The sequence below is a fragment of the Anolis carolinensis genome, unplaced genomic scaffold, assembly GCF_035594765.1.
Source record: "Anolis carolinensis isolate JA03-04 unplaced genomic scaffold, rAnoCar3.1.pri scaffold_11, whole genome shotgun sequence".
Classification (NCBI taxonomy): Eukaryota; Metazoa; Chordata; class Lepidosauria; order Squamata; family Dactyloidae; genus Anolis; species Anolis carolinensis.
The window spans coordinates 14,038,080-14,059,157 of NW_026943822.1; the positions used below are offsets into that span (position 1 = coordinate 14,038,080).

Here is a 21,078-nt window from a genome sequence, read left to right on the forward strand (position 1 = left end):
GACAAACATCCACAAGTTTCAGAAATAAGGAAAAAAATGTTCCAGAATCTTTATTACACATTGTACAAAAATATTGCACTTTAAAATAATATAATAAATATATACAAAAAGTATATTACATGTGTTTTAATTTAAAAAATGGCATACAATCTTGGGCAATGATCCAGCCAAAGTCAGTTGTTTAAAACCTATTGAATTAAATGAAAGAAAATGGGACACAGGCTCTCCTTTCCCACCGACATCAATGTGTCATGAAGGCACACATTTATATATCAGATTAAAACATCTGCCTTCTATAAGAGAGGACGGGATTATTTTGAAAAGGTTAATTTATGTAATTCTTCGATGTCCCAGGCCAGTATCTCATTTGGGGCAATGCGACTGCAAGACCAAAAGAAAACATCAACACTCCCTCTCCTTGCCTCTTGCACTGTTCAGAGTTATTTGAAAGCTGCTTGGAGACTCATTCATGAACAACATGCATGAAGTCAACATAACTCCATGTCTAACTTGGCATTCAATTGCTTCAATTTGTGAACTGGGAAAACTTTGTTCACTAATTATATGGGAAAGTGGATTCAACTGATGGCGTATCCAATTCATTCTAGAGTTCACCACTCTAAGTGCAGGTTGCCACAAGTGATCGAGTTCAAAAATGGAAATAAGCCTTTTACATACGGTCACAGGGAGTGATATTGCAATGCTGCCAAGTCACTGGTCTCTTCTTCCAGGCGCACAATGGATCTGCCACAGGCCTCTTACTTCTCCTGTGTATACAACTGACTTGCCGGGATTGGAGTCCACTTCCGCACTCAACAGGGCAAGGTCGCCAGGGTCCTGCCCGCCAGAACACTTCACATTTCTCTGAAGAACAGCTTCTTCTAACAGACGGCCTGCAGAAGATGGGAAAATGGTTTGAGCAAAAAGGGATGGGAGGCAAATAAATTTGGGCAAAGGACTTTGTGTCCAGTGGTAACTGTACCTTTTCCTGGCATCACACAGTGAGTTTGATACCGTGGATCTGTTTTGGTGCTGACATTGAAGGAGACGGTGTTGCAGCCCTACTCCATGGCCTATGCAGTGACCCGTGCACTGAAAAGAAATGTGACAAATATATTAGAAATCTGGAAATGGTTTTTCTTCAGCGTAAAATAAGCTCCTAAAGAGTACCATGGCCCATTTCACTCTCCTATGGTATGCAGCTAACCGCTCATGGATTCCAGATCTTTGATAATTTTGGTCGTTTTCCTCTAGACACGTTCCAACCTAATAATAATAATAATAATAATAATAATAATAATAATAATAATAACCCCCCCTCCCCCCGCAGGTGCCACCCAGTCTCTGACTAACACTGTCCGAATTTTGGCTTGGACAAATGTTCAATAGTGGCATTAAAGAAGGGAAAAATCATTGAAAGTGAGGGCATAAATATGCCTAATGGCCAAACGATAAAGTGTCACCAGCCAGAAGCCTATAAATATCTGGGCATATTACAGCTGAACAACATCAAACATGAACATGTGAAGACTGTGGTCAGTAAAGAATACACACAAAGGGTCAGAAAAATTCTCAAAAGCAAGCTCAATGGAGGCAACACCATCAAGGCCATAAACACCTGGGCCATACCTGTCATAAGATATACTGCTGGCATCATAAACTGGACACAGATGGAACTGGACAATTTGGACAGAAAAACAAGAAAACTCATGGCCATTCATCATTCACTGCACCCTCGCAGTGATGTTGACCGGCTGTATCTCCCTAGAAGATCAGGGGGCAGAGGACTCTTACAAGTAAAAGAAGAACATGCCCTGGCAGAATATGTAAAGCAAAGTGAAGAACCTGCTTTGAATGAAGTCAAAAATCAGAAACTCCTCAAAGCACAGCAGACAAAAAACCAGTACAAGAAAACCGCACTACAAACTAGAGCTGACAGCTGGCACAACAAAACATTACACGGAAAGTTCCTTGACAAAATTGAAGGAAAAGCTGATAAGGAGAAGACCTGGCTCTGGCTCACGAATGGGACCCTGAAGAAGGAGACAGAAGGCCTGATCCTTGCAGCCCAGGAGCAAGCCATCAGGACAAATGCAATTAAGGCCAAGATCGAAAAATCAGCTGATGACCCAAAATGCACTCTCTGCAAGGAAACTGACAAAACCATTGATCATATCCTCAGCTGCTGTAAGAAAATCGCACAGACAGACTACAAACAGAGGCGCAACTATGTGGCCCAAATGATTCATTGGAACTTATGCCTCAAGTACCACCTCCCAGCAGTAAAGAACTGGTGGGATCACAAACCTGCAAAAGTATGGGAAAATGAGCACGCAAAAATACTGTGGGACTTCCAAATCCAGACTGAAAAAGTTCTGGAACACAACACACCAGACATCACAGTTGTGGAAAGATAAAGGTTTGGATCATTGATGTCGCCATCCCAGGGGACACTCGCATTTACGAAAAACAACAGGAAAAACTCAGCCGCTATCAGGACCTCAAGATTGAACTTCACAGACTCTGGCAGAAAACAGTGCAGGTGGTCCCGGTGGTGATGGGCACACTGGGTGCCGTGCCAAAAGATCTCAGCCGGCATTTGGAAACAATAGGCATTGACAAAATTACGATCTGCCAACTGCAAAAGACCACCCTACTGGGATCTGCGCGCATCATTCGAAAATACATCACACAGTCCTAGACACTTGGGAAGTGTTCGACTTGTGATTTTGTGATACGAAATCCAGCATATCTATCTTGTTTGCTGTGTCATAATAAAATAATAATAAAAATAATGATCACACAGTCCTAAATACTTGGGAAGTGTTCGACTTGTGATTTTGTAATACGAAATCCAGAATATATATGTCGTTTGCAGTGTCATATTATGTCTTTGTGTCAATAATAATAATAATACAACAACAATAACAACAACAGCTTTACTTATAACCCACCCTATCTCCTCGAGGGGACTCAGGGTAGTTTCTAACAAAGGAAGCAAACATTCAATGCCATAAAACAATACTAAGTTAATAAATAGCCCGATGAATAAAACTTGTCAGCATTTTTCCTGAATTGTGGTGCCCAGAACTGGACATAATGTTCCAGATAAAGTGGAATAGAGTGGGGCTAATATTTCCCTTGATCCTCCTACTATACTCCTACAGATGCAGTCTAAAATTGCATTACTTTTTAAAGTTGCTGCGTCACACTGTTGACTCATCTTCAGCATGTGGTCTACTAAGACTCCTAGATCCTTTTTACATGGATGGCTGTCAAGCCAGGTATCAACTGTACTATATCTCTGCATTTCATTTCCTTTTGGGCTAAGTTTAGTAATTGACATTTTCCCCAGTTTGGGAGCAGCTTTCCAAAGTGAATTGTGCTTAAAGCCCCACTGGAAGTCACCAGTTACCTGGCCCCATGGATGAACCATCCATTCTGTACAAGAACGACCCACGCAAGGTTTCTTTTCCAAAGGGTTCTCTCTGTCTATGCAGCTGCTCGGAGGCAACGTCCTAACAGTGCCATTGGCTTTGACTTGTTTGCAGACTCTTTGCCGCTGGGAAAACCCACTGCCGCATAAAGCAGAGCACTCAGACCATGCGCTTGTTGCCCATCTGGAGAGGAGAAGGATTTAAAAGTAAAACACAAAGGCAAAAAAAAAAAAAATCATGGCATACATGGGAGATCGAACTAGCATATTCCCTCTTTTTTCCACCAGCAGGTTAAGACTTTCTTAAAAGGCAAGTTTTTGACTGATTTTTAAAAAGTATTTTTTTATTGAAATCTTCTCTATATATAAAAGGCTTTTGGCATCACGGCGACTCACAAAACAACAAAACCCCAAACCCCCCAAACTCAAAAATTGCCAACACAATCAATCATCCCTGCCGCAAGTAAGATACAACACAATTACACTAAAAACACAATCACAACAGCAACAACCACAACAGGCGACCAGGTACTCTTCACCCACCCTTGAGCCTTCCCTCCAGCTGTTTTTGACCTCAACTCTCACCATTCCTAACACCTTAAGTTTCTATGAGAAAAAACAAAAGGGACTCAGGCTGTAACGAATGCTGGGAGTTGAAGTCCAAACCACCTGCAGCAAAGGCCCAAGTTGGCCCACGCATGTATCCCAGGGCACAGACAAACTGCATTTAGACCTCATCCATACTACTGTCCCTAGAAAATACAGATTATCTGATTTCAACTCCATTATGTGGCAGTCTACACTCAAACCCCTGCCACACAACAATATTACCCAGAATACCAAGGCACATCTGCCAATATCTCCTTTAAACTGGATTATCTACCTTGGCATTCTAAATAATATTCCTCTATGACATCGCCTTCACTCTACACTGCCATCTAATCCAGTTCAGTCAACATTTTATGCAACTATGTACAACTGACCTCATATAATCCAATTCTAACCACCTAATATAACTTTATAAATATAATATATAAGACTTACTATGGTATAATAATAGAAAACAATATGATCTCTAAAACCAGGAGACAAAATAAAGACCAACACTCGGAAAGCAGGGAAATTGGGAATTCTACAAACGAAACAATCAGGGCCAGCTAACACTTCCCAACAAAACATTCCTCCAGACAGTAAACAAACACCCTTTCAACCTGCAAGGCCATTAAAAACTAATCAAGGTGGCTAATTCCACCATTCAAACCTCCCACACCGACACTATTGATTCCTATTCAAACTGACCAAGGATTCCGCAAGGTAAAAACTGACCAGGCTTACAACCATCAAGGTTATTCAATACATTTCAACCAGGCCAACCAACATTTCCTCTACATACAAAACCCCCAAACTTTGAAACCACAACACTACTCTGTCCCATTTAACCTCGCCTAGCAACAATACCCTATGTGCAAACCGAACAGGCTTTTAACCTATAAACCTATTCAATACCATTCAATCTGGCCAAACAAGAATCCCCCTACTAAGGAAGTACCCACACTTCAAAGCGCCTCTTTGATTAATGCTACGACTCCAACCACTCCACAAAATGGCCAGACTTTCACGCTGCAAGGCTATTCACTCCTATTCCACCTGGCCAACAAATAATTCCCATAAGCCACAGCAACGCGTGGCCGGGCAAAGCTAGTTTTTATATATAAGGTTAGAAAGAGAATATAGGTTAGCCAGTAATAAAATTTTCACATCGAAAGTGGGAGAAGACTGATTGTTTATAGGAAAGTAGGAAATGAGATATAAAGAAGAGAGAGACAGAAAAAAATTGATTGACTTCTATCTAACTTATACAGAAAACTACTAGAGTGGGCTACAGCAGAAAATCAGATAAAGGAGTGTATGGTGAAATGGGCTCAGAATGTGGGCCATCAGATCCAACTAAAAAGTTGGGAGAAGATTTGGAACCAGGGCCTTAGATATACCTATGCATATGACATGCGAGAAAACTGGCTAAAAATGCAATATAGGTGGTATATTACCCCCTATAAAATTTCTAAATGTTATAAGAACACATCTGACAAATGTTGAAAGTGCGAGCAACAGATGGACACTTTTTTCATTTATGGTGGTCAGGTCCAAAAGCCCAACTTTTAAGTGAAGCTATACAAACAATTTTAAAGATAAAAATTAAAAGAGAACCGGAGTACTTCTTATTAGGAATGTTAGACATTGACCATGATAAAAATAAAGAGATCTTGTTCAGTTATTTGGTCACTGCCGCTACAATAACATATGCCAGGCTCTGGAGACGAAAGGAGATACCGAATAAGGAGGGATGGTTAAATAAAGTCATGGAGGTGATGAACATGGATAAACTTACATATTGGCTATCTCCAAGCCAAGGTTTACCAAAGAAAGAAACTAACTGGAACTCGGTAAAGGATTATTTAAAACAAATGAAATTGGACCCTCTCTGTTGAATTAGACACAATCTTTGAGACTTTGGAGGGCGAAGGGGATGTGGTGATTTACCAATTTTTACAATCATTTAATCTTCTATATATATAAAAGAGTGATGGCATCAGGGCAGCGGACAAAACAACAAAACTACAGGTCCCCCAACCTCGAAATTTGACAACACAACCCATCATTCATGGCTCTAGGTTGATACAACAAAAAGAAAAGAAAAATAAAGTCCTAATTAGAGGGAGAGGAATAATAGTTTTTATCCAATTGCTGTCAGTTAGAAGGCTAAGCTCCGCCCACCTGGTCTCCTAGCAACCTACTCAGCCCAGGGGACAGGCACAGTTAGGCCTCACTTAGGCTTCTTCCACAGATTATCAGATTTTAACTGGATTATATGGCAGTGTAGACTCAAGGCCCTTCCACACAGCTATATAACCCATTTAGAATCTTATATTATCTGCTTTGAACTGGATTATCTTGACTCCACACTACTAAACATAAAGACTACCACACAACAGACATTCAATACCACCACTACCTCAACAATTTCTCACCAACACCACCATACAACGCCACAGCAACACGTGGCTGGGCACAGCTAGTTATATATATACACACACACACACACACACACACACACACACACACACACACACACGTATATTAAAAAAATATCCTTTTTCTTTTTTTATGAAGTTTTTGACTGATTTTTAAAATGATATGGTGTAACGTGATAGTGATGTCTTATATTCCTATCCTGCACGTTTTTATTTATTTTAAACTGGATTTAACTACCTGCTTTTAATAGGAGGTTAATTCTAAGAGGATGTAAATCATGTTAATTCTGCCTCGGGGCTACTGCCTCTTTTTTCCTCATTTTTAAAAATGTCTCTACAACAGTTAGGTACAGTGCTGCCCTTCCCATTAGATGCATCAGTTTCCCAATGGCAAAGAATTTGGGTGTGCTGGTTTTTACTCTTCACCTCCAGCAGTCAACATTTTGAAACATATACTAAAAAGAAACAAATACGAAGTGTACATACCTTGCAGGGCAATCGTGGATGTTGCAAGGCTGATAGCTTACAATGGGCTTCACGCTCTCTTTGCACAATGATTTGTTCACCTTTTGTTCCTTCTCATTTACACATTGGATCCTTTGGAAGTGGGTCCCAGAATTTCCACAGGTAGCAGAGCAAGGACTCCACTCCCCAAGCTTCCATTTATACTCTGGAAAAACGTATAGGGTGGGCATAGAAACAAGAGTAAAGGATGCAGATTATATATCAGATATAATTACAACTTCATGATACAACCACTTGCCTTATATCATGTATGGCACTTATTTTCCAGCTCTATTGTTTTACGAACTATTTGGTTCAAAGTGTGTGCATGGGGAATAATGGCAGAACATTATTATTATTATTATTACTACTACTACTACTACTGCCATTTATTTATTTTTATCCTGCTTTTCTTCCACACGTGGGACTCAAAGCGGTGAACAAATGGTTAAACAATAACAGTGGGTTAAAACCGCTGAGCTGCTGAATTTGCTGACTGAAAGGTTGGTGGTTCGAATCTGGGGAGCAGGGTGAGCTCCCGCTGTCAGCTACAGTTTCTGCCAACCTAGCAGTTCGAAAACAGTAGATCAATAGGTACCGCTCTGGTGGGAAGGTAACGGCACTATGCCGTCACACCCAGGCACCTTTTAAAGCTTCAAGATGTGCTTCTTCCTTTACCCAGGTTAACTGCGGGGCCTTACTTAGAAGCTCTGGAAATCCCAGTAACCAAAGGCACTTCAAGTTGAACAATCAAACAAAATTTTACTTTCACAAAGTCCATGGCAGACTTGGCACATGTAGTTAAGGCTGCAAATATAAACAGTCAACTTACAAAACCTTGCAGATGTTCCTTTCTTGCTTTTCCCCTTTAGCTGCTGGTTTAACTTCCTCCAAAGGCGAAGAGATCCTGAGATCCTCTTTACCCTAGCCCTGAGCTATCAGAAAGAGCAGGTCTATAACTATCTAAGCTCCAAACTAGTTTTTGAGGCCAAGTAGGTAGAACTTCCTCCAGTGGCAGAGAAATCCTGAGATATTCTCTGCCCCAGTGCTAAGCTACTAATTTTAGAAAGAGCAGGTCTTTCCCTATTTATGCTCAGCACTGGTTTTAAAGGCAGGTCAGTACTTACGATGGCTTTGTCAGAGTTGGCCTGGCTTGGCCACACAAGCACATCTAAGTTCTTTCTTCTTCAGTCTAGAAGGCAAGAGGCTTCTCAAAATGGAGCCTTCTTTCCCCAGGAAAAGGGGTGGTCTCCAGAACAAAAAGATACATTTGCAAGCTGCAAGCAGCAAAGACTTTGCTGAGCTGGCTACAAACTCTGCTAATGGCTAAACTATCAGGTTGCTGCAGAATCTGCAACAGCCCTGGAAGAAATGCAAACAGGTGCTATTCCTGCAACTATAGGCAACTTGTAAAATCAAAACCCTGGGAGACGGAACAGGCACTCCATGCAGTCATGCCAGCCACATAATCTTGGAGGTGTCTACGGACAACACCGGTTCTTTGGCTTAGAAATGGAGATGAGCACCGACCCTCAGAGTTGGACACAACTAGACTTAAGGATAAAACCTTTACCTTTACATTTACCTAAACACACACACACACACACATATATGTATGTGTATGTATATGTATATATGTATGTATGTTGCTTCCCTGGATTTCAGGCCCCACAATCCTCTGATAATTTTAATCGAAAAAGTAACGTTTTCCAACTTTCTTTTCCTGTCATCGCTCACTATTACTGTATAGTAGATTCCCTCTATACTTAAAGTAACACAACCTTGTAGCAACATTATGTTAGCAATAAATTACGATGGGAAATAAAGCAGAAAAACAATACATTTCCTCTCTTGCTCAAATTAACTTTAAAAACTAAAGTGATCATCTCCATCAGAAGAAGTCTATTCTCCCCTCTCCTTTGGATTACAACTCAGAATGATCCCATCAATATGTCTTTAAAGATGAAGTACGATACAACACTGGCAGATTTTTATGCCATCAGGATTGCCATGAGGTATTTTTTAAAAAGGTGTTGGGGGGAGGCTTGATTCTGTAATATGAAGAATAATTGATATCTCCCAGCTGTATCTACAATCTCTTTCCTGCAGCACATAATGAGTTGTTTAACTTCTTGGGTTGTCAGCATTTCCTTATTCCTTCTGGCTTCTTAAAATAACACAAAAAGCATTCTTTTCAATGCAAAAAAAACTTGTTAAAATTTACTAGGGGTAAGTGAGACTGCAAGATGATATTATTTAGTTTGTCACAGGACACAGCGAATTGGTGTCCTATGACAAAGCAGGGCACGGCTTTGCTGTGCAAAACCGGCCACATGTAGAAATAACGTAATGCGTTTCTATACAGACATATACTCACACATGCACATACCAGCTAATATCCCAGGATTGTGTAAGAAATGCAGAATGATATTGTTCCTTCGTAAAAGAAATCAAAGAGCAGCTGCCTAAGGGTGCGCCTGTGCTGTTGGACTAATGCCGTTTGGCACCACTTTAACTGCCATGACTCAATGGGAGTTATGGTTTTACAAGATTTCTCTCCCAAAGTGTGCTTTTGCTCCCCTCTCAGGTTGTCACCTTAGATTTAAAGATGGGCTTAAAGCTAACCTTAAAAACTGTGGCAGAGACACCGAGAACTGGGAAACCCTGAACCTTGAGCACTCTAGTTGGAGGTCAGCTGTGACCAGCAGTGCTGTCGAGTTTGAAGAGGCACAAATGGAGGGCGAAAGGGAGAAACGTACCAAGAGGAAGGCACATCAAGCCAGCCCTAACCAGGACAGCTTTCCACCTGGAAGCTGATGTCCTCACTGTGAAAGAACATGTGGGTTAAGAATAGGGCTCTACAGTCACCTACATATGCACCACCAAGACACTACACTTGGAAGGATATCATACTCGGACAACGAAGGGCTGCCTAAGTAAGTACTGTATATACTCGAGTATAAGCCTAGTTTTTCAGCCCTCTTTTTAAGACTGAAAAAGCCCCCCTCGGCTTATACTTGTTGGATTATGGTTGTATGTGTATGAAATGTAAATCAGGTGTTTTCTGCTGTTAGGCAAGAGTGTGTGTTTCAGTAATGAAACAGTTAACAGCAGGCTAGTTTTGACTGACAGCCTGTTGTGACTTCTATGACCTATCAGGCATGATTTCCGGAGGTCGGAACTTCCTGCAGACTGAGGAATGTGTTTTATCTTATCTCTGAGTGTGTGTTGAGCTGGTGCTTGCCGAGCAAAGAGGCTAAAGAGAAATGACAGCTCAGAGTGATGGCTTTTGCTGTGCCTTGTAAATATGTATTATAGATATTGAAATAAATGTTTGGACTTCAGACTACAGACGTGTTTGAGTTTGATATTGAACAGAGGAATTGTTGTGGCAGACGATTGCAACCAATACATCAGGGTGCTGGAGAAGATGGTTGATGGAGTTTGAAGAAACCCACCCAGCTCGCACCCTGACCTCCACGCTGTCAATACTCGGGTGAGGGTCCTGGTTGGCTTATATTTGGGTCAGCTTATACTTGAGAATATATGGTACAGTAGAGTCTCACTTATCCGACATAAATGGGCCGGCAGAACGTTGGATAAGTGAATATGTTGGATAATAAGGAGAGATTAAGGAGAAGCCTATTAAACACCAAATTAGGTTATGATTTTATAAATTAAGCACCAAAACATCATGTTATACAACAAATTTGACATAAAAAGTAGTTCAATATGCAGTAATGCTAAGTAGTAATTACTGTATTTACGAATTTAGCACTAAAATATCATGATGTATTGAAAACATGCGTTGGATAATCCAGAACACTGGATAAGCGAATGTTGGATAAGTGAGACTCTACTGTACATTTATTATTTTTCTCTATTATTATTGGTATTATTACATTTATTATTTTTCTCTATTATTGTTGCTACTATTACATTTATTTTACTCTATTTTTTTATTATTAATACAGTAGAGTCTCACTTATCCAACACTCGCTTATCCAACGTTCTGGATTATCCAACACATTTTTGTAGTCAATGTTTTCAATATATCATGATATTTTGGTGCTAAATTCGTAAATACAGTAATTACTACATAGCATTACTGCGTATTGAACTACTTTTTCTGTCAAATTTGTTGTATAACATGTTTTGGTGCTTAATTTGTAAAATCATAACCTAATTTAATGTTTAATAGGCTTTTCCTTAATCTCTCCTTATTATCCAACATATTCGCTTATCCAACGTTCTGCCGGCCCATTTATGTTGGATAAGTGAGACTCTACTGTACATTTATTATTTCACTCTGATCTTATTATTATTGCATTTATTATTTTACTCTATTTATTTTTACTTGTATTATTTTCCTGTATTTATTATTATTATTACATGTATTATTTTACTCTATTATTATTAAAAGGATACATAAGCACATTTACATTGAAGAAGATGAGAATAATGATTTGGTCAGAGTTGGACAGTCTTATCTTAAATTTGAGCTTGATGTAAATATTCAAAAACATTTAACCTACTGATGCCTCAATTAATGTAATTTTATTGGTATCTATTTTTATTGCTGAAATTTACCACCCTCGGCTTATACTGGAGTCATTGTTTCCCAGTTTTTTTTGTGATAAAATTATATTCGGGTCGGCTTATACTCGAGTATATACGGTAAGTTTCTATGGCTAAGTGGGGATTCGAAACCAAAGGTCTTCAACTCACCTTCCTTTTTGACATTCACCCAGACCGACAACGGCTTGGCACTTGATGAAGTCCCACATCTGTATTGCCCGGCAAAACGGTCAGACACAAAATTCACTTCCAGGATGCGTCCGTGGACCAGGGTTCTGTAAGTGATGCCTTGAATTTCTTCAACTGGCTGATTTTTGAAGAACCAGCGAATTGCGTTCTTTCTAGAAGGATATACTGGACAACCTAGAGAAGAAGGTTAGGTTTAGCCTCTTTTCTATAATCCCTGAGATGCGAGGTAGGTCTGCAAATTTACTCCTTTCATTTCTTTGTCTCTATCACATACTTTTCTCCATTCGTTATCCTCCTGCTAACCACAAAAATGTCTTAATGAAGAATGAGATCTAAGTCTTGCCCACTGCCAAGGCCTGTTCACACTACAGATTTATAGTGCTATTATTCCACTTTAATTGTGAAGCTTCCATCCTATGAAATTCTCAGATTAGTAATTTGATAAAACACTCAAAAAGGGCTCTGGTTGGAAATTTTAAATACCTTCCCATAACTGCTAATCCCAGAATTCAATAAAATGGAATTAAATCATAGTGCTATTATTATTATTATTATTATTATTTTATTATTATGACACAGCAAACAAGATAGACATGCTGGATTTCGTATCACAAAATCACAAGTCGAACACTTCCCAAGTGTCTAGGACTGTGTGATGTTTATTATTATTATTATTATTATTATTATTATTATTATTATTGTATGACACAGCAAACAAGATAGATATGCTGGATTTTGTATCACAAAATCACAAGTCGAACACTTCCCAAGCGTCTAGGACTGTGTGATGTTTATTATTATTATTATTATTATTATTATTATTATTTTATTATGACACAGCAAACAAGATAGATATGCTGGATTTCGTATCACAAAATCACAAGTCGAACACTTAACAAGTGTCTAGGACTGTGTGATGTTTTTTATCATTATTATTATTATTATTATTATTTTATTATGACACAGCAAACAAGATAGATATGCTGGATTTCGTATCACAAAATCACAAGTCGAACACTTAACAAGTGTCTAGGACTGTGTGATGTTTTTTATCATTATTATTATTATTATTATTATTATTATTTTATTATGACACAGCAAACAAGATAGATATGCTGGATTTCGTATCACAAAATCACAAATCGAACACTTCCCAAGTGTCTAGGACTGTGTGATGTACAGTAGAGTCTCACTTATCCAAGCTTGGATAAGCGAATATCTTGGATAATAAGGAGGGATTAAGGAAAGGCCTATTAAACATCAAATTAAGTTATGATTTTACAAATTAAGCACCAAAACTTCATGTTATACAACAAATTTGACAGAAAAAGTAGTTCAATACGCAGTAATGTTATGTTGTAATTACTGTATTTATGAATTTAGCACCAAAATATCATGATATATTGAAAACATTGACTACAAAGTGGCTTGGATTATCCAGAGGCTTGGATAAGCGAGGCTTGGATAAGTGAGACTCTACTGTATTTTCGGATGATGCGTGCAGATCCCAGTAGGGTGGCCTTTTGCAGTTGGCAGATCGTGATTTTGTCAATATCTATTGTTTCCAAATGCTGGCTGAGATCTTTTGGCATGGCACCCAGTGTACCCATCACCACCGGGACCACCTGCACTGGTTTCTGCCAGTCTTTGAAGTTCAATCTTATTATTATTATTGTTTTACGAACCATTTGGATCAAAGTGTGTGCATGGGGAATAATGGCAGAACATTATTATTATTATTATTATTATTATTAGTAGTAGTAGTAGTAGTACAGTAGAGTCTCACTTATCCAAGCTTGACTTATCCAAGGTTCTGTATTATCCAAGGCAGTCTGCCTTTACCAAATGTTGCAATGTTTTGGTGCTAAATTTGTAAATACAGTATTTAGATAAAGGTAAAGGTTTTCCCTTGATGTTAAGTCCAGTCGTGTCTGACTCTGGGGGTTGGTGCTCATCTCCATTTCTAAGCCGAAGAGCCGGCGTTGTCCGTAGACATCTCCAAGGTCATGTGGCCTGCATGACTGCATAGAACGCCGTTACCTTCCCGCCGGAGTGGTACCTATCGATCTACTCACATTTGCATGTTTTCGAACTGCTAGGTTGGCAGAAGCTGGAGCTTTAACAGCGGGCGCTCACTCCGCTCCCCGGATTTGAACCTGGGACCTTTCAGTCTGCAAGTTCAGCAGCTCAGCGCTTTAACACACTGAGCCACCGGTGGCTCCTAAATACAGTAATTACTACATAACATTACTGTGTATTGAACTGCTTCTTCTGTCAATTTCTTGATGTTTTGGTGCTTAATTTGTAAAATCATTACCTAATTTTATGTTTAATAGGCTTTTTTCTTAATCCCTCCTTATTATCCAAGATTTTCGCTTATCCAAGGTTCTGCCGGCCTGCTTATCTTGGATAAGTGAGACTCTACTGTAGTATTTATACCCCGCCGTATCTCTCCTGAAGGAGTCTCAAAGTGGCTTACATTAAAAGTATGACCACACAATTTAAAATATAATAATATGCAAACATTAAAACAGAATTAAAGATAACGGTATTAAAAACTTATAGTTAAAATCCATTAGAACATATTAAAAGCCACTAATTCTTTAATGCAACGGTCAGCTTGTTCTTGGACATATTCAGTATTACAGTAGAGTCTCACTTATCCAACACTCGCTTATCCAACGTTCTGGATTATCCAACGCATTTTTGTAGTCAATGTTTTCAGTACATCGTGATATTTTGGTGCTAAATTTGTAAATACAATAATTACTACATAGCATTACTGTGTATTGAACTACGTTTTCTGTCAAATTTGTTGTATAACATGATGTTTTAGTGCTTAATTTGTAAAATCATAACCTAATTTAATGTTTAATAGGCTTTTCCTTAATTTCTCCTTATTATCCAACATATTCGCTTATCCAACGTTCTGCCGGCCCGTTTACGTTGGATAAGCGAGACTCTACTGTATTTTGAAGTGATGCACTTGATTTTGTGATATTTAAAAGACTACACACCAAGCACATGCCACTGTGGTTCTGAGAAATAATACACGTGGTTCCAAATACCAATAGAAAGGCAATAATTTTAGAAGACTTCCCCTTTCCCAACATGAATAAGTTTGATTCTGAATTGCACCTATCCGCAATAGAGCTCCAGGCACGGCGGTAATGTTGGTACCAATCCCAGATGCCATGAGGACACGCTTTCTCTTCCGATCGATAGACGTTCCATTATTAGGCTCCTGACATTTCTGATCTAATGTAGAAAAAGGAGGAAAATTGAGTCAAAGAGACAAAAACAATATGACATTTAGTCAAACAGATTGATGATACTATGTTAAAAACAGGCATTCTGAATACAAATAAAAGTCAAAGTAGGGAAAGAATATCAGCTCGGGCCTTCCTCTCCCTCTTGTGCTGTTTTCATTGATTTTCTTGTATTAAGAACAACTTTTTGGAGAGTTTCTTCTAGCTGCGATAAATCACTCTCTAGGATAATTTAGTATCTATATCAGGCATGGGCAAACTCTGGCCCTCCAGGTGTTTTGGACTTCAACTCCCACAATTCCTAACAGCCTACTGGCTGTTAGGAATTGTGCAAATGCATGGTTGTATTTTTAATAGTTCTAAAATAGTGGGTTGTTGTGAGTTTTCCTTTTGTCTCCCTTCCCAGACAAAAGGAGACAAAGGATGGATCAACACTGCCATATAATTGAGATTATCAAAATGATATTCCAGACTATCTGCTTTGCACTGGATTATATGAGTCTACACTGCCATATAATCCTGATTATATAATGAGTCTACACTGACATATAATCCTGATTATAAAAACAGATAATCCAGACTATCTGTTTTGAACTGGATTATATGAGTCTACGCTACCATATAATCCAGATGATCAAAACGGATAATCCAGACTATCTGCTTTGAACTGGATTATATGAGTCTACACTGCCATATAATCCAGATTATCAAAACGGATAATCCAGACTATCTGCTTTGAACTGGATTATATGAGTCTACACTGCCATATAATCCAGATGATCAAAACGGATAATCCAGACTATCTGCTTTGAACTGGATTAAATGAGTCTACACTGCCATATAATCCAGATGATCAAAACGGATAATCCAGACTATCTGCTTTGAACTGGATTAAATGAGTCTACACTGCCATATAATCCAGATTATCAAAACGGATAATCCAGACTATCTGCTTTGAACTGGATTATATGAGTCTACACTGCCATATAATCCAGATGATCAAAATGGATAATCCAGACTATCTGCTTTGAACTGGATTAAATGAGTCTACACTGCCATATAATCCAGTTTCAAGCAGATAATCTGGATTTTATCTGGCAGTGTAGATGGGGCCAAAGAGTGAACTAATTTCTGGGAAGAAGAGGGAAGTGACCTCCGCAGGAAGAAGGGAAACAAAAAGGCTCGAATACACAGGCTTACAAAGAAAGAGAAGTAAAACATGCTCTCTAAAGATTCCTTTCTTAGTAATCACTTTGCAAGCATTGATATCTCTTTCCTTCAGAGATCAGGACTCCAAATCACGGGAAAGCATCCACAGACTGGTCAGACTGCCTGCTTGAGGAAGTGACTGTCCAACGTCCATGCATGAAGGAAATGTATGGCTAAGTGAAGGTTTGGTACATCTGCCTTTTCAGGGCTTTACCTATATTTTAAAAACTTCGGTAAAGAAGAGAAAGGACCACAACAATTGGCCAAGAGTGTACCTGAGACGGCTACATCTGACTTTCTACTGACCAGTCAGTTGAATAATAGTTGTGGCTAGAGCTCGTCCAAGAGCATTGGCGGCTGTGCAAGTGTAGGCGCCTGCGTCGTCACAGGAAACGTTGTTCAGGAGCAACGAGCCATTCTCAACTCTTAAAAAACGGCCTCTTGGGGAAACTCTTTTCTTCAACCACATCATCTCCGGCTGGGGAAGACCTGGTGGTGGAAATGTAAGATACAGTGAAGATTCACATACGTGTGGTCATCCGTGCCCGTGGTCTTTCTTCAGGAGCCTGCATGCAACTGTGGTGGTAACCATCCTAGAACCTCCAATTTATTGCAGTTTTAAAACTCTTGTTTTGAGGTCTTTTCTACCACCTGATATACGGACCTTTGAACTAAAGTTGTCCGGGATTAAATCTGGGCCTTTCTGGCTAGCAAACCATAATCTATATATATAAAAGAGTGATGGAATCCCGGCAACCAACAAAACAACAAAACTAAAGGCCCCCCAACCTCGAAAATTGACAGCACAACCCCTCATCCACGCCTCTAGGTTGATACAACAAAAAGAAAAATAAAGTCCTAATTAGAGGGAGATGAATAATTGTTTTTATCCAATTGCTGCCAGTTAGAAGGCTAAGCTCCGCCCACTTGGTCTCCTAGCAACCCACTCACCCAGGGGACAGGCAGAGTTAGGCCTCACTTAGGCCTCTTCCACACTGCTTATAAAATACAGTTTATGATATTTCAACTGGATTATCTTGACTCCACACTGCCATATAATCCACTTCAATGTGCATTTTATACAGCTGTGTAAAAGAGGCCTCATATAATCCAGTTCTAAGCAGAAAATATAAGATTATAAATATACAGTAGACTCTCACTTATCCAACATAAACAGGCCGGCAGAACGTTGGATAAGTGAATATGTTGGATAATAAGAAGGGATTCAGGAAAAGCTGATTAAACATCAAATTAGGTAATCATTATACAAATTAAGCACCAAAACATCATGTTATGCAACAAATTTGACAGAAAAAGTAGTTCCATGTGCAGTAATGCTATGTAGTAATTACTGTATTTACAAATTTAGCACCAAAATATCACGATGTATTGAAAACATTGACTACAAAAATGCGTTGGATAATCCAGAAGCTTGGATAAGCGAGGCTTGGATAACTGAGACTCTAAGGTACTTTATTACCCATACCACCATACTTCGCCACAGCAACGCGTGGCCGGGCACAGCTAGTCTATAAAAGGGTAAAGTTGTTTGCGCCGTGACTATAACAACACAACTAAACGCCCCAGAAATACGAAACTTGGCAACACAACGCAAAAGCCTTGCCTCATGGTTCTTACAACACAACCACACCACAAAAACACAATCCGGAGCCACAAAACCGAAAAAAACCCGGCAAACATGCACAACAATGCAACTACATGACCCAAACACACGAAATTTGGCAACACGACCCAAAATCCTTGCCCCTAGATGCTGACAACAAAAAGAAAAGAAAAATAAACTCCTAATTAGAAGAAAAGGAATAATTGTTTTTATCCAATTGCTGCCAGTTAGAAACATCAGGAGAGAATACATTTCAAACATGACCAGGCAGACCACAGAACTCAGAACAACCCAATACAAAGATAAACAAAAATAATAAAATAAATACAAAAAAAAACCCTCATAAAAATAAAATACAATACAATTTTAAAATAAATAAATAAAAATAATATAATCAAATAATAAAATATAATACATACAAATAATAATACAAACAAATAATAATAAAACAATAAAAATAAAATACATACAAATAATACAATAAAAATAATAAAAAACACTAAAAATAATTAACACTAAAAAATCAATACAATAAAATACTATAATAACACAAAATAACTAAAAATAATAAAAGAAAATAATAAAATATAATAAACTAGCTGTGCCCGGCCACGCGTTGCTGTGGCGAAGTATGGTGGTATGGGAAGGTATGGTTGCTTACCTGTGTTTCTTCCAGTGGTCACCTCTGGAATTCACACCTGTGGTATCTCCAGTATCCACGCAGCTGTTTCGGATGATCTCTTGAAAAGCTTTGCTCCATTGAGGACTCCAGCCCCGCCCTTCCCCATCAGCAATAAAGCCAGGCTGCGGGGCTTGAGGCCTTAGTTCCGTACCGCGAAAAGCAGTCGCACTAGGCATGACAAATGTGGGGAGGATGGGCGGGTTGTGTGAATTCCAGAGGTGACCACTGGAAGAAACACGGTTACAGGTAAGCAACCATACCTTCTTCTGCGTGGTCACTCTGGAATCCACACCTGTGGTAGACTAGCAAGCTTAGTGACGGATGGTGGGCGTCATGCTAGTGTGGAAAAAAGGATTGTCCTTCCAAAATGTGCATCTCTTTTGGCTGCCAGATCCAATTGGTAATGCATAATAAAAGTGTGCGGTGTCGACCCAATGGCCGCATGGCAAATGTCATCTAATGGCACTCCATGCAAAAATGCTATTGAGGCAGCCATTGCTCGGGTGGAATGTGCATGGATCTGAACAGGTAAGTCCAGTCCTGCCATCTCATAAGCTAATTGGATAGTTGAAACTATCCAAGCTGCCAATCTCTTAGTGGAAACTGGGAGGCCAACAGCATCGTCATGGTACATGACAAACAATCTTGGTGATTTCCGCAATGGAGCTGTGCAATGTACATAAAAAGATAGAGCTCTACACACATCGAGGAGGTGCAATGATTGCTCAAGAGGTGTAGATGGATTTGGAAATAATGCAGGTAGAACAATGTCCTGAGACATGTGAAAGTGAGATGCAGCCTTGTCTGTTTGAAGGACAACTTTGTCTTTATGAAACTTAAGGTAAGGATCATCAACCCTAAGGGCAGTAAGCTCGCTGGCACAACGAGCAGATGTAATTGCCACCAAAAAGGCAGTTTTCCAGGAAAGGTAATGGATCTCTGCAGTGGCCATTGGTTCGAAGGGAGATTTTACTAGGGCTGAAAGGACAATTTCCAATTTCCAGGAAGGAGAGACAGGGCGAACTTGCAGCCAAAAGTTCCTGAAGCCCTGTAAGAACCTACTCACGAGCAGGTCAGAAAAGGGAGAAGGTAAATAATGTTCCTTCTTGAATGAGGCTATGGCAGCCAAATAAACTTTGAGTGACAATAAAGATAGTCCTGAATCAGATAGAGACATTAAAAACTGAAGAAGAACAGAAGTAGGTGCTAACAACGGTTGAACTTCCTGTTGTTGAGCAGAATTACAGAAACAACGTCACTTACAGATATAGGAGTACTTGGTGATAGGCCAAAGAGCAAGATCCAAAATGTTTCTCAGTGGTTGAAGAAGAGATGGGGCCGAATCCTCCATGCCGTCAGAGACGTGTGATTTTGGAGTAAGGGACTGAAGTGGATCCTGAAGTCAGCAAGTCTGGTCTGAGTGGCAATCGAACATAATCGTTGCCTGCGAGTTGGAGGAGAGTGGCAAACCACAGCTGACAGGCTACCATGGCATTATCAGAATACAGTTGACCTGCTCTGCTTGCAGACGAGCGACTACTCTGGATAGCAGTGGAAGTGGTGGAAAGATATACAGGGGCGCTGATGTCCAGTCCAGGAGGAAAGCGTCCCCTAAACACCCCGGCTGTTGAAGATGAGGGAGTCGTGAGCCGTAAAACTGGCATTTTGTGTTGGAAGGGGAAGCAAAAAGGTCCACTAAAGGGGTGTGCCATGTACGGAAAAGTGGGCAGGATGAAGGGACCACTTGTGGTCTGCATAAGTTTTCCGACTGAGAGTGTCTGCTAGAGAATTCTCGTTGCCTGGGACATGGACAGCCATGGTGGTTACATTCCTGGCTATGCACCAATTCCAGATCCTGAGAGTAAGGATCACCAGAGCTCAAGATCGTGTGCCTCTTGCTTGTTGACATAAAAGATGACAGTAGTGTTGTCGGTGGTGAGTTGCACAACGTGTCCTTCGATTAGATGACTGAAAGCGTGAAGTGCCCTTTCCACTGCTAGCAGCTCCAGATAGTTGATGTGCTTGTCTCCCTCTGCTATGGTCCAGGCACCATGATCTGTAAGGTTGCCTAGATGAGCTCCCCACCCTGTTAGTGAAGCATTGGTTGCCAGCAGTATCGAGGGCCTGGGGAGATGAAACGGAAGTCCAATGCACAGGTTGGATCGGTGAGTCCACCACTGTAGAGAATGGCGAATAGCTGCAGGGATTAGCAAATGACTGTTGGGGTTGTCGTGTAAAGGATAAAATGTTCTGATGAACCATATTTGAAGTGGTCAAAGATGAAGCCAAGCAAATGGAGTCACTCCCGTAGTGGAAGCCATATGCCCGAGAAGGCACTGAATCTCCCTGGCCTGAACGGATGTCTTTGTTATTGCTCGAAGAGCCAAAGTACGAAAATTCCAAAATCTGTCGTCTGGAAGGTACACTCTTGCCTGAGTCCAAGACAGCCCCAATACATTGAGCAGTTTGGCAGGGTTGAAAATGAGACTTGTCCTTGTTGATAATAAGACCCAGTTTCTGTAATAACAACGAAGTAAACTGAATCTTGCTTTGTA

At 39.9% G+C, this 21,078-nt stretch overlaps 1 protein-coding gene across 2 annotated transcripts in view; it reads right to left on the reverse strand.

Annotated features, from left to right (window-relative positions):
* Positions 1-25: 25 nt before the first annotated feature.
* Positions 26-21,078, reverse strand: part of adamtsl3 (ADAMTS like 3) — a 175,000-nt gene continuing 153,947 nt past the window's right edge. For both annotated transcript variants that reach the window (XM_062963560.1, XM_062963561.1), the window contains 7 exons: positions 16,524-16,706; positions 14,878-14,997; positions 11,701-11,913; positions 6,955-7,138; positions 3,416-3,620; positions 983-1,092; positions 26-893 (listed from right to left, as the gene is read on the reverse strand). In XM_062963560.1, the coding sequence (XP_062819630.1) occupies positions 671-893; positions 983-1,092; positions 3,416-3,620; positions 6,955-7,138; positions 11,701-11,913; positions 14,878-14,997; positions 16,524-16,706 (1,238 nt within the window). In that variant the 3' untranslated portion in view covers positions 26-670. The remainder of the gene's footprint in view (positions 894-982; positions 1,093-3,415; positions 3,621-6,954; positions 7,139-11,700; positions 11,914-14,877; positions 14,998-16,523; positions 16,707-21,078) is intronic.